The sequence below is a fragment of the Nilaparvata lugens genome, chromosome 4, assembly GCF_014356525.2.
Source record: "Nilaparvata lugens isolate BPH chromosome 4, ASM1435652v1, whole genome shotgun sequence".
In the NCBI taxonomy this organism is placed as follows: Eukaryota; Metazoa; Arthropoda; class Insecta; order Hemiptera; family Delphacidae; genus Nilaparvata; species Nilaparvata lugens.
Window position 1 is genome coordinate 68420945 of NC_052507.1, and position 14172 is coordinate 68435116.

The following is a 14172-nucleotide window of genomic DNA, read 5'->3' on the forward strand; positions in this document are numbered from 1 at the left end:
ACATTTGATGCATTTCAGGCAATTTTACCCATAATTACCCACTTTTCATATTCAATGGTAACTGTAGGAAAAACTTAATGTGAAATACGTGCGCAAAGTTCCTCTGCTGCACTCAAGAAACCATTCCGCCCTCGCCTACGGCTCGGGCGTAAACGTTTCTTTCGGTGCAGCAAACTGACACTTTGCGCACTAGTTGCACAAATAACTATTGTAGCTCAACCTTCTGTAATTTATCAATCCTTTTAAGCCAAGTTAGTGTGACTATGCTGTAATCAATTGGAACCGTTTTTGGGCTTAAGAAGTCTATGGTACTTTTCTGAAAGTTGTGTAATTCTGAATAATTGAATATATAAATTAATTAATTAAGTAGCACTGAAGACTCTCATGGTAAATACTGACAATAATCCAGATTCAGTTCTGAAATTAGATGAATGCTATTGAGCTATAATCTGAATAGAATAAGTTGAAACATAGCCCTCCACTCAAAGAAATATCAGCGTTGCCAAATTGTAACTATCGAATTTCCAATTTAATCAATGAATTGTAGGTAGAATATCATTCCCAAAAATCCTGTACGGTAGAGCTAACAATGTTTTAGGATTGAATTAAACATTAATTTTTAAAATAATAAAAAAAAATTGAAAATTGAAAAAATTGCGGAAATAAGCTTTTCTCTTGAAAAGCGGTACTTCTCTCAGAATTATGAAATCTCAAAAAGTAAGATTTTTATATAAAAATGCCGGGGAGAATGTCTCCTCGGTGTCTAGATGATTTTTAACCGACCTAATTTTTTAATAGATGATTGAATTGAACCTTAATTTTTAAAATAAAATTGAAAAAAATGCGGAAATAAGCTTTTCTTTTGAAAAGCGGTACTTCTCTCAGAATTATGAAATCCCAAAAAGTGAGATTTTTATATAAAAATGCCGGGAAGAATGTCTCCTCGGTGTCTAGATGATTTTTAACCGACCTAATTTTTTAATAGATGATTATTGATTTTGTTGGTCAATTTCGAGACATTTTCGACATGCTAAAATCGTTTTTGTTTCAGAAGATAAGTGGGTGGGGGAAGCGAGAAAGTTGATAAATTGAAATTATTTTTCCAACTGTCAAAAGTAGTCGGAAGAACGTATTTTGGCCTCTCAAAAGTTTTCAAATTAGGAGAGTGGCTGCATGGTATGCATTGTGTACAAAAGTGTTATGCTGAAGGACACAGCCTTGAACTTTTTTTGTATGATTTTTGTTGGTGAGGAGTCCCTTGCGGGGAGGTTCCACCTCGCCTGAATATATCATTTAAGCCGTCAATGGGCCTTACGACTGTCATACTTCAGCCGGGACCGACAATTCAACATGCCCATCCAATAACACGTTAGCCTTTGTAAAAAACGATCTGGCAACTTTGCGGACCTAGAAAAGGATAATGCTATCTCCTTTGACGAATGATTGACCAGGATAGCAACACTATAACAAATCTGCATAAAATAAGTTCGGACTTGGAAAAAATCTTTGTTGCCAAATTGTGCGAAATTCCAATCTTTTCATGCAAGCCCATAAGACTGGATACGTTCAAATTGACAACTCTGCATCAACTGTGTTATTGAATTGAATCAGGACCTCCTATATACTACCGGACCTGAGCCTAGAAAAAAAAATGGCCGCCGTATGTGGTGATCTTATAGAAATTCCTACTGAGAAAAAATCACTAATCAGCTGTTAGAGAGCATCTCAGTTTGTCGAAATCTCAGTTCATCTAGTTCCCGTTTAAAACATCAATGCCGGCCACCACATACGGCGGCCATTTTTTTTTGTAGGCGCAGGTCCGGTATATAGGAAGTCCTGATTGAATACATCCTGTCATATGGACTTGATGAAAAAATTGCAATTTCACACAACATGGCAACACGGATATTAATAAGTCTCAACTTATTTTTTACAGACTATAATGTTAATCAAATACTGATATTATCACGTGGAAATCTACAGGCATTAAAACCTCTCAGTAGAAGTTTCAAAATAGTAGGCCTAAATGTTGGTATTGAAGAGGTCAAAACGGGAAAACCAGATTTTAGCCGAGATTCAGTTATTCAGCGACTGTTCTGACTTTGAGATGCAGTTATTGTTGAACTGGTGGTGTGCAAAACTCCGCCATAGACGGTCCTAAGCCCGTTTGAGAGAGGAGGAAGGTGAATGGCTGGTTATTGAGCCCTGGTGGGAGTACTAATGTCGAATAGGTACTACCATCAAATACCAGGTAATGCTCCAGTTGACAGTGCAAGCTGTCTACGCAACCAGCAAATCCTACCCCAATTGGGGAGGGTGAAGGGGAGTGTCCGGCCCCTCATAACGGGACCCCTTCGGCTAAAGGAAGGAAAACCCCAACAGAAAACCTTGGTCCTCCAGATTGTTGGTTGGGCGCAGGGCCAACCCCCCTGCCCTGCAAAAAAAAGCTTACTGTTACGAAACCTACAAATGCCTCGGAACCGGACCGGAATAAAAGGAAAAATGAACGGATACCCAATGACAGAAAAAGGATGACGGAAAAACGTAAAAAAACAGAAGAGACAGAGATTTATTCCTTGCCACCTGGAATGTTAGAGCTCTGAATAGGGCGGGAAACGCTGCCGTGCTAAGGAATGTGATGGAAAAGTATGGAGTGGGAATTGCTGCTCTGCAGGAAATAAGATGGAAAGGGAATGGAATGATGGACCTGGGAAATCATACCTTGTTTTACAGTGGTCATGCGCAATATACCTTTGGGACAGGATTCCTTGTAGATAGAAAATATAAGGATAGAGTAATGGATTTCAATGCTGTCAATGAGAGAATTTGTGTGATACGAATAAGAGAAAAAATGTTCAATATAACTTTGATCAGTGTACATGCACCAACCAATGAAGCCGATGAATACGATAAAGATGCATTCTATGAGAATTTAGAAGAAATATATTATAGAAAAGTACCTGATCATGATGCAAAAATCGTCCTCGGTGACTTCAATGCTAAAATTGGTAGAGAAAAATGTTTTAGACCAGTAATAGGCATACACAGCTTACATGAAGAGAGTAATGCCAATGGACTTCGTGTGATAGACTTTGCCAGTGGCAAAAATATGACAGTTAGTAGTACTTACTTCAAGCACAAGGACATTCATAAGATGACTTGGTGCTCACCAGATGAAGTAACACGAAACCAAATCGACCACGTTTTAATTGATAAGAGGCATGGCACTGACATATTGGATGTGAGAAGTTACCGAGGTGCGGACTGTGATACAGATCACTATCTAGTTAAAATCAAATACAGGCAAAGAATAAATAATATGAAGAAATTTCGAGGAGTGAGCCAAAAGAAATTCGACAGTGAGAAACTGATAAAAGATGAAGAACTACGAGAGAGGTACAGTCAAAAATTGGTGGAAAAAATAGAGAGAATGCAAGGTGGAGAGAGTGTTTCAGTGGAGGAGCAGTGGAAGAATATTAAGCAAGTTAAACTGTGGTATTGACAATATCAAAGTCTTATTCTTTCAATTATGGAGAAATACCATACAATCAAATCATTAAGCAAGTTGTTACAGAATCTGCACAAGAAACAATTGGATACAAAAAACAGGACAATAGAAATGTATGGATGGATGATGAATGTTTGAAAGCATTGGATGAAAGGAATGTGGCCAGAATGAGAATGATAAGTCGCAGAACAAGAGCTAATACAGTAACTTTCCAAGAGAAACGGAGATATGCCAGTAAACTAAGCCGTCAAAAGAAAAGACAGTATGAAAAAGCTAAAATAGAAGAAATTATGGAATTTGCCACGGCAAGAGATGCCAGGAAGATGTACCGAAGGATACGAGAAGGGAAGGCTGGATTTCAACCTAGGACATCTTTCTGTCAAGACAAGCAAGGAAATTTATTAGGAGGGGAAAGGCAAATAATGGACCGCTGGAAAGAGTACTTCTGCGACTTGTTGAATCAAAATCCAGTGGAAGAAGGATTAGAGGCGATCAATTTTATAGGGCCAGACCAGTATATTGAAAATCCAATGATGTGCGAGCTGGAGGAAGCTATCAGATCTCTCAAGAATAGCAAAGCTCCAGGGGAGGATTTGATAACAGCTGAAATGCTCAAAGCTGGTAATTCCACTTTATTTGAACGGCTGCTTAATCTACTTGTGCAAGTATGGGAGGAGGAAACAATGCCTGAAGAATGGAATACTGCAGTTATTTGTCCCATTCACAAGAAAGGTAGTAGAACTGATTGTGCTAACTACAGAGGCATTGCACTGCTGAGCATAACATACAAGATCCTTGCAAAAATAATTTCTTTCAGATTGAAGCCTTACATTGATGAAATACTCGGTGACTACCAATGCGGCTTCAGGAAAGACAGGTCCTGTACAGATCATGTTTTCACGATACGCACCATCATGGAAAAGTGTTACGAATATAACGTAAATCTGCATCAACTGTATATTGATTATCAGCAAGCTTTTGATAGTATCCAAAGAAATAAGCTATTTGAAATCATGATAGAATTCGGAATCCCACTGAAACTTGTACGTCTCACTAAAATGACTCTGCACAACACCAGGTATAAAGTTAAAGTTGAAGGAATACTGTCAAATGACTTCTTAGCAAACACAGGGCTCAGGCAAGGAGATGTACTTTCAGCCATGCTTTTCAATATAAGTCTAGAAAAGGTTATTAGAGGGATCACCATTAACCCAAGGGGAACGATTATGAATAGGATGGCATACGCTGATGATGTAGTTTTGATAGCACGAAATAGACAAAGTTTGGAGACTGCATTTACTCAGCTCAATGAAACATCACAACAAATAGGACTTAGAATAAATGACGGCAAAACGAAATATATGGCCAGCAGCAGAACACGACAAGCAGGTGACACAGAAATAAATATAGAGAACTTTGTTTTTGGAAAGGTAGCAGAATTTAAATACCTTGGCTCTTTAATCACTGATGACAACAACGTCCAAGTCGATATAAAAGCAAAGATAGCTGCAGGTAATAAGTGCTATTTTGCCCTAAGCCAATTCCTTAGATCCAAAGTGCTAACGAAGAAGTTGAAAATTCAAATTTATGAAACAATAATAAAACCAGTTGTGCAGTCCTGGGTTCTCACAAAGAAAGATGAAGATCTCTTGAGTACTTGGGAACGGAAAGTATTGAGAAAGATTCACGGACCAGTCTGTAACAATGGGGAGTGGAGAATAAGGACAAATCAAGAGTTACGTGACCTATACCAAAAAACAGAAATTGTTAACGAAATAAAATACAGGCGACTGAGTTGGTTAGGTCACATAGAAAGGATGAGTGACTCAAGAGCAGTAAAGAAGGTCTTCAGAGAAAATCCAGGAGGAAGGAGACTACGAGGACGCCCACGAAAACGCTGGCTAGAAGGTGTGGAACAAGATTTGAGGAGGCTGGGTGTCCGAGGTTGGAGAAGAAGAGCTGGCGACAGAGAGGAATGGAGAGGCATCATAGAAGAGGCCAAGGCCCTAAACGGGCTGTAGCACCACGGAGTAAGTAAGTAAGGTGGTGTGCAAATATTAACTAATTTAAAAAAATGATAATTAAATTTCAAACTTTACCTTGTATTTTGTTCACATTTATTAGACAAAATAATGATATACCTGTTAGGTTTGGCGCCGGATTCCATCTGTTCAGGTGTATCTCTGGATGGCATCGACTGATTCTGTTCAGTTATTTCTGAGATGCTGTTCGACTGCTGCAAAGTGAACATCACAGATAATCAAACAGCATGCCTTAGATGCGATCATCATAAATGTCTATTCAACAATAATGTCCATGAGCATTCATAAATGCTTCAAACTAATACTGAGTACCAGCACAGATTTCTTGTCTGTGAAACCAGTTTGAAACGTTCAATAAATCAAATACTTGGGAAGAAATGATCCACAACTTTTATAAATACAAAATCTTTATTAAACTCAACAATATTGTGCTACAGAGAATTTTCAACTTAAAACTTTATTCTTCTCATTAATAACAACATTGGGCAACAGAAACTTATTATCGAATGCCTTTTGATCATTTTAAAATAAAATTATCGGTAGTAGTATTAGTTCCAAGTCAGTTGATAAACAAGATATATCAAAACTTAGAATAGAAACATAAATCAATACAATTAATAGTAAAATTATAGTTCGATGTTTTAAAATTGATTGATATTGGAGCAGCAAGATCAGTAATTCACAGTAGCCACCTAACAATCCAACTGAATAATCACAGAACACGATTCAGTGTGAATGGAAGCATTATGGAATGGTATTTCCAAGTCCAGCAATCAACAGCTGATACTATTAGCAATCACTTATATCATAAACACACAAGTAATGTGAATTATATTTTATCATAGTATTTTCTTTCGCTGAACAGACTATATAAAATTATATAATAGGAATCAACAATGAAGATAAATGAAAATATTACACTATAAAGTTATTTCATAACAATGAAATAATAGGTTAAAAATAGCAAACTTAAAACTTTGGTTATAGAGAACCTCACGATTCAATTAAAAGAGCTCTCAAACAAAGAAGTCTTACAATACTTATAGCATTATTGAATAAAACAAATTCATTGATTGGAAAGGAAAGTTGAAGTTTAATAAATAAATTCATTGATGACGAGTTTATAAATTTCCTTTTTTTAAGCTAAGGTATCGAACTGCTTTGTAAGATGTTAGGAGCTCGAATCACAGTAATAATGACCTAGTTGGCCATTTGAATAGAATAAAATGTATTTTTTGTAGAAAACACTACAAAATTTATATGAATTAAATTTTGTTGAGTTTTATTTTATTCTGAATAACTAAAATTAGTTGTAGTAAAATAATTTATTTCCAAATTTTTTTCAAGGATAAAAAGCGCATATTTTTAATGAAGGTTGTTTATTTAGCTCTATAAGGCGTGACATATTGCTACAGAGTATGACTGGATATCAAGTAAACTTTATTAAGAATATTTTGAAAATTCCTAAAAATAGTAGGGAAAGTTCCATTAGCATTTGATTAAATTGAAATCAAAACAAACATTATAATAGCAGTTATCAGATTTATGTGAAAAGGCTGGTGAAATAGAAATAAATTTAAATTTCGAGAAGCTTGTCTCAAAGATAAAATATTTCATGTAAGCTAACGAAGTTTTTTCATATGTTCACAACGGTAGCGCCACTCTTCCATCTAAGTTTTCTACATCATTTACTTAGTTGATAAGGCACAAAATTTAGAGTTGCCATCGTATCTTATTAATGACCCTTCAACTAAATCAATCATTAGCATTCACAGAATGTATTAAAAACATGGTATAAAATAAGTTTTACTGTCTTTTACTATGGCGTAAAATACCCATTAAAAGTTGAAAACCTGTTTGCAACCATGTCGGTTCGTAATCTCCCACCCTGGAAAAAATACTGTATCACAAAGTTCTTCCGCGATTCTGTTACTAGGCGCCGGAGAACACTAATAGTAGTTCATCTAAAGGTGCGTACAGACTTTCGCTCTGCTCCGCAATCGAACGTCACTCGAGCAGATCGATTGATGATCGAAGGTGGAGCAAGAGTGGAACGCGAGAAGAGCGTGTAACAGAGGTCGAGCTTCGCAAGCTCCTAGGTCGAACTAACCAATAGTTGCGCATGCGTGGTTAACATTTTTGTTGGATCAGTTACGAAAATTACGATCTCCGTATTAGCATATAAAATTATCAAAAATTGGTAATTTATTATAAAATCATGTAAAATTATAAAAACATTTTTTGATAATAGGTTCCAGCATATTAGAATTTAGAAGAAAGAAGCTAAAAACCCAACCACGCCTTTCACCTTTCAAATCAAAACATTGACAGACATAACCTTTTTTGTAATAAAACATCAACATAGATGCAACAAACATAATAATTATTATCAATTTATCATATAAACATGATTAAAAAACATAATGTATTATTATGCTACCCAGAAATCCCCTGGTCAGAATATTTTATTTTGTTTTGTCACCCGATCAGCTGGATTGAACGTTTCACATTTGTGAGGTTGGGTTGTAGCGAAGTCAACAATACAACAAGCGCGCGATCATCCTTCGAACATAATTATTTCGAACCTCTATCGAACCCTTGCGTAACATCTCGCGTAACGTTCATGATCGGAGCGATTGCGGAGCGAGTGAGGAGCGTGTTCGAGGCGCTAATGAATATATGTATGCACCTTTTTAGTTGAACTACTGAGAATCTGGATAGAAAATATTTTTCATCTCAAACAATGTTTGGGAAATACATTGAACATTGCTATTCCCGAGTTGAAATTGTTATCCAAGTAATTATACAACTAAAAATCATGAAATAAAATCAATAGAATCTATTAAAAAGCGTTCGAAAATGATTTGAGATATCTAGTTTTTATACAATATAAAAGCAAGGGTTTTGTAATAATAATGGTATACGTATAAGAAAAAACAATAACACATAAAACTCCTTGACGATAGTTCAAACTGAAATAATTTTTCAATGAAATCTTAAAAAATAAAACAAGCCTATGGATCACATGGAATGTTTTCATTATTTTACCTCAACAAGCCAGTGACTTCCATCCTTTTTCAAGGCTTCCAGTTGGATGGGCTCACCGGAGTCCATCGCTATTATTTGCTCCTTTGTAGGTGTTTTGGTTAAGCGAACTCGAGCTGTCAACAAACGCGTTCTGAATTGAGGTGGCAGTTCCTTGACGTCACTTGGTTGGCAGGTTTCCTCATTGCCATAGTCAATAAAGAGCACCGTCAGAGGATCTAGCTTTAGCACTGATGCTCTGTACCATTCGCCCTGGTACTTGGCAGCACATTTGCTCTTCACATCCAAATTCTGAATTGGCTGAGAACTGTCCGAGACCACACTGTTCAATTCAGAATGCAGCTTCTCCAGTTCTTCCTTCAGTTCAAGCTTAGTTACATAGAATTCTGTTAAGCTTAGCGGCAGTTGTAAGTGCACTTTGTAGATTTTGCCTTCTTCAAAGTAAGGCGATTTGGATGATGCTGTGGAAACACATGACGGGGATGGTGAGGATATCATTGGTGGCAAACTGTCCTTCTGACTGACAAAGCTCACATCTTGACCGCATGGCTCTTTCTGTGATGATAGATCCTGTAAACAAGTATTTTCATTGGTTTAATCCAATTTTTCAATTCTACTTAACAAAAAAAATTGCATTTATAAAACACAAATTAATTGTACAATAAACTACAAATTTAAAACTGTAGATTATTTTACATTTACATGAATATTTACATAAATTTTCATTTGAATTGTAGTACATTTAAATAAATTTTTAAACTGAGGTTAAGCACGTTTCAACCAAGTTATTTTTCTAATAATTACAGAAAATTACAAAACTAGCAATACCAATCCAATCATTGAACACAAAAAGTGGGGTTGCGTGGAAAAATATCCAAGTGATGTTTCTAGCGATTGTTCTGGGGAAATAGATGACTGAGCTATATACAGAGAGTTAACCTTCTAAACCTTTCAATTTATAGAGGGTACCACAGAAAACCTCAAAATTTATTATCTATTTTCAGTTTACAGCAATTTTCTGTCAATACAAGCAAAGAATGAGAAATATTATGGCTTCTTTAATAAAATAATTAAATCACCGTACATAAAAATTACAGAAAGCAGGAAACAGACACATATTTTTGAGATTTCAGAGTAATCTGAAGGAATCATAATGCTTGAAAGATCAACTTTTAGTAGTTTATAGATCATCCGTTACTCCTGAATCATTGCTCGAAAAATTCGCGAGATAGGCTCAATTATACAATTCAATAATAACGACAAGTAATAAAAAACTTGAAAATTTCTTGGGAAAACTGACAATTTTCGTCGCGTATCTTCTCTTTTTTTCTTGTTACATGGAGCATTACCTCTTCTGAAGAGCACTATACGCGCGGAGTCCGACAAGGTCGGGTTTTCGCTCGTATATAAAATCTTAGGATCCTCTTATGGGGATCTAATAATAATAATATCGAGAGACCCGGATGGCTCAGGTCTGATGTCAGAGTTTTCAGGTCGCAACTGATCAATTTCAGGGATCTAATGATCACCTTCTCTTTTGAGGATAAGATCTTATGATCCCCATTAGAGACAATGCATCCTGTTGCCGAGCGAAAGAAATCCGTCCCCTTTATTCCACCAGTATAGTTGGGGCCTTAGCAGATCATTACTTGGAAATGTTGCTCAACAGAAATCCGTATTTTTGAACGTTGCTTTAGGTTAAATAGCAATGATAGCTAAGTCAAAAATGCAACTAACTTGCACCCTCACAGAACGATCGCGGCAGATTTTTAAAGTTGAGGAATTTGTTCTATTCTATTTATATTTGATATTGATGTAAGAAAATTTTAATAACCAGGAAAAAACTATCATAGTTGTGCAGTTATATTATTTTCATAATAATATGTGAGATACCATTCAACCACAACTTAACCTCAAAGAATTGTTTACATAGGGCAGATTTATTGTAATATTTTTGAAAAATCATTAAAAATAAATATTATTTAATGGGGCATAAACAATATAAAAAATAATAAAGCTTACCTGGAGTGAATATAAGGTTCATCACTGTTCGTCTATTTTAAAAAGATGACATCAATTGACTATTCTATTCGAATTATATTTTGAAAGAGATCATTATATCGCGCGAGATTCAAGACGTTCTTATTGGCTAACGCGCGTGAGGTTAACAGTGTTAGTTTTATTTTGCACTTCGATAATTAGAGCCGAACGAAAGTCAAGTAACGTTCATAAATACGGACTTATACGTTGAGTGAACTTCCGCAAGCCTTCTTTTCAAGCCTTTTATTGGCATAGCTAAGTTCGTTTTCAGAATCGTTTATAAATACGCCACTCAAAGTTCTTTCGTAAAATATAATACAGAGTTGGACAATGACATATTATGGATAACCTATTGAAATAGCAGTTACACACTCATTTTCAAATAAAAGTTGATTATGATAAAAAAATGCCTGTGAAATAACAAATTTTCCTCAATAATTATTAAAATTAACAACATTGAAGGTGCACACTAAAGAAACAAAGTTTCCTTACAATTGAGTGTATAACTGCACTTTCAAACTATCCATACTTCATTGCCCAATTCTGTACTTACAATTTCATCCGTATTCAAAATAACAAGATAAAGTTGAAAATCTGATGTGGCGCACTCACTCAACTTTCGTTGCCATTATGAAAATTTCTATTATAATTTAAAATCAATCAGCTGAAGAGATCAATAATTCTGCTATCTCTTCCAGTGTATGATCTAATTGACTCAAGCAAGGTGCCTTGGTATTCATTCTTGATACATTGGAATCAACAGTTGCCTCTCTCATCAAGTTTGCATTCGAATAATCACATTTTCTCGAATTTCGATATTATCAATATTGGGTGAAAATGTTACTAGACATTAATTGTAAAGATTTCCATGCATAATCTTTTCAACTTGAAATTTTTCGTTTAAATTGTATCTGAAGCATGTTCATTGGAAATCTAAAATCCACCTTTGCATAGATGAGGCGGAGCGCTCCTGGAATTTTTACAAATATAGGACTTGTGGCAGTTGATAAAGCTTATCAATGACTATTTTAGGTATAAATTCGATCAAAATCGTTGTAACCATTTTTGAAGAAATAGCGAAAACCACTGTTTTTGACATAATTTTCGTCATTTAAGCCGCCATCTTGAATTGCATTTGATCGAAATTACTTGTGTCGGATCCTTATAGTGTAAAGACCTTAAACCTAGCGCCGCAGTGCAGGATGGTTTCTTAGAGCTTGGCGTTGTTGTCATTCGAGATGGGTGTCTGGCTTGGAAGTGTTTCGGCCGCATTGCAGGATGACTGTTAACGGTTGCCAGAAGATCAACAGCTGGATTTTTTTCGTGATAGAGAAATTCTGATTGCAGATTCGTTCTCAGCGACCCCAAGTTTAGCCTAAAGGCTCAGAATGTCAACAATGTTTTTAAATAATTAAAAATCATCATGAAAAGTCATTAATATGGTAGTACACCACGTTTCTGGAAACTTTTTACTGGTGACTGGAGTTATTATTGACACACAAAAATCAAAATAATCGTGAGAAAGAAAACTGCTGATGAACGCGAATAAGACCGCCACTCCATTGATCTATTGTCTCGGCTGCTTGGCTGAGCCTGGCTGGAGGGATCAAATAACCGACTGGATTGATCTTCCGTCTGTCCGCTAGGCGGAACTAAGCTGACCATTGCTGGGTGGAAGATGTTACTGCGGCCGCTCGCATTCCCACCAACGCAGCTATTATTTGCTGTCTCAGCGCCTAGTCCGATTCAGCCAAGCAACCAGCCTGCACTGCGGAGCTAGGTTTAGGTCCAAATTCAAGTCAATCCGTTAATTAGCAGATGAGATATCGTGTACACAGACATACATACACTCATATACACACATACAGACCAATAGCCAAAAAAACCACTTTTCTGGACTCAGGGGACCTTGACACGTATTGAAATTTAGAAATTGGGATACCTTAATTTTCTAGGAAAGCAATACTTTCCTTACCTATTTTAATAGGGCAAGGAAAGTAAAAAAAACCTTTGAAATTGTTAAAAAAACGCCATGTAATATTCAGTGTGAGTAGAATTCATAAAATATTAGTCGGTTATTATAATCTCCCGACTTTTATAATTGACAACTAGGTGAAACTGTCTTCGAAAACAAAAATAGATGGCGTTATGATGAATTTTCAAGTTGGTAAGGTATAGTCAAGTTTCAAGTTTGTATATTTTCAAAATATTTTTAGGATTAGTAAGCCAAAAATTAAAAATTAGCTGAAAATCAACTCAAAATCTACAGTTATTATAAATAAATATATTAATTGGAATATATAGAAAGAAAGAATCTTTTATTTATAAAAAACATGAATAATTCTCATTGGTTCTGCTATTAGTTGAACAATTTTCGATATTAAGGCTGTGCAAAGGCTAAAAATAAACTTTCTCCTCGTGATATTTTTCAAAGTATTTCGATTTGTATAATGTAAAATGAAAAAGTTTTCTCAGGAAAACATTTTTTCCGATCATTACTTTTTGAGATATGAGCGCCTGAAGTTTGAATTTTTGGGATAGAACATTTCAAATTTGTTAAGATATAAATCCATGAGATTTAGAGGATGGATTCTTCATGGAATTGTTGATCTAGTAAAACAAAAACTTTCTGAAAATATCAATTTTGGAAAAAGTTATTCAATTTACCAAATATAACCAAAAATAACCCAACTAAAAGTTATTTTTGGTTATTTTTAGTAAATTGAATAACTATCTTAAAAATTGATATTTTCAGAAAATTTTTGTTTTACTAGATCAACAATACCATGAAGAATCTATCCTCTAAGTCTCATGGATTTTATCTTACCGAATTTGAAATGTTGTCCCAAAAATTTAATCTTTAGGCGCTCATATCTCAAAAAGCAATGATCAAAAAAAAGACATTTTCCTGAGAAAACTTTTTCATATTGATAGCTTGAGAGTTTATTTTTAGCCTTTGCACAGCCTTAAACTAGTGAACTTATTTGTTGTAGGCTACAACAAATAACACCTAACCTAGTGATGAAAATGCATTTATTGAATTACCTCTCGAGTAGAGTAGTTAACCAGCCAATGACTTCCATCCTTTCTCACCCATATGCTGTGAGCTAGATTTGTAAAAGGTCTTTCTGTCCTAGCTACTCTTTCAAGGGTAGTTAGGAGGTGAACATATCAAAAGTCCTCAACCTTACACCCTGAGCTAAATTTTAAAGTAGCATTACTTGGTTTTTCGCATATAGTCCAGTCAATATAGACATAAAAAAGGGGGTGTGCTTGCAATTTATATTGTAGTTATGATTTTTTAATATCTTATTTGGGTACATAAGAGAAGTCCAGAACCAATTTCTTCATGCAAAATTTCTTGTGCTAGATACAGAGTGGCCCAAAAACCTCGTATTTCCGGCTCATTTTCCAGCTATTTCTACCAAATCTCGTAATCGGACAGAAAAATTTGCTCTCGCCTTTTTTTTAGATTATAAAATTCTGAATAAAATGAGATCATTCGGAACTCTCTATCTCCAATGAGTAATGAGTTAT

General features: G+C 35.4%; 1 protein-coding gene across 4 annotated transcripts in view; it reads right to left on the reverse strand.

Moving 5' to 3' along the window:
- Positions 1-14172, reverse strand: part of LOC111045309 — a 68199-nt gene that overhangs the window by 25638 nt on the left and 28389 nt on the right. For 2 of the 4 annotated variants that reach the window (XR_005571111.1, XM_039426305.1), the window contains one exon: positions 5650-5744. Coding sequence is in view for 2 of the 4 variants with exons in the window: in XM_039426305.1 (XP_039282239.1) it covers positions 5650-5702 (53 nt within the window). In the remaining 2 variants the exon portion in view is untranslated. Of the gene's footprint in view, positions 1-5649; positions 5745-5939; positions 9166-14172 lie in introns of those variants that run through there. The other 2 variants (XM_039426303.1, XM_039426304.1) reach the window with 2 other exon arrangements.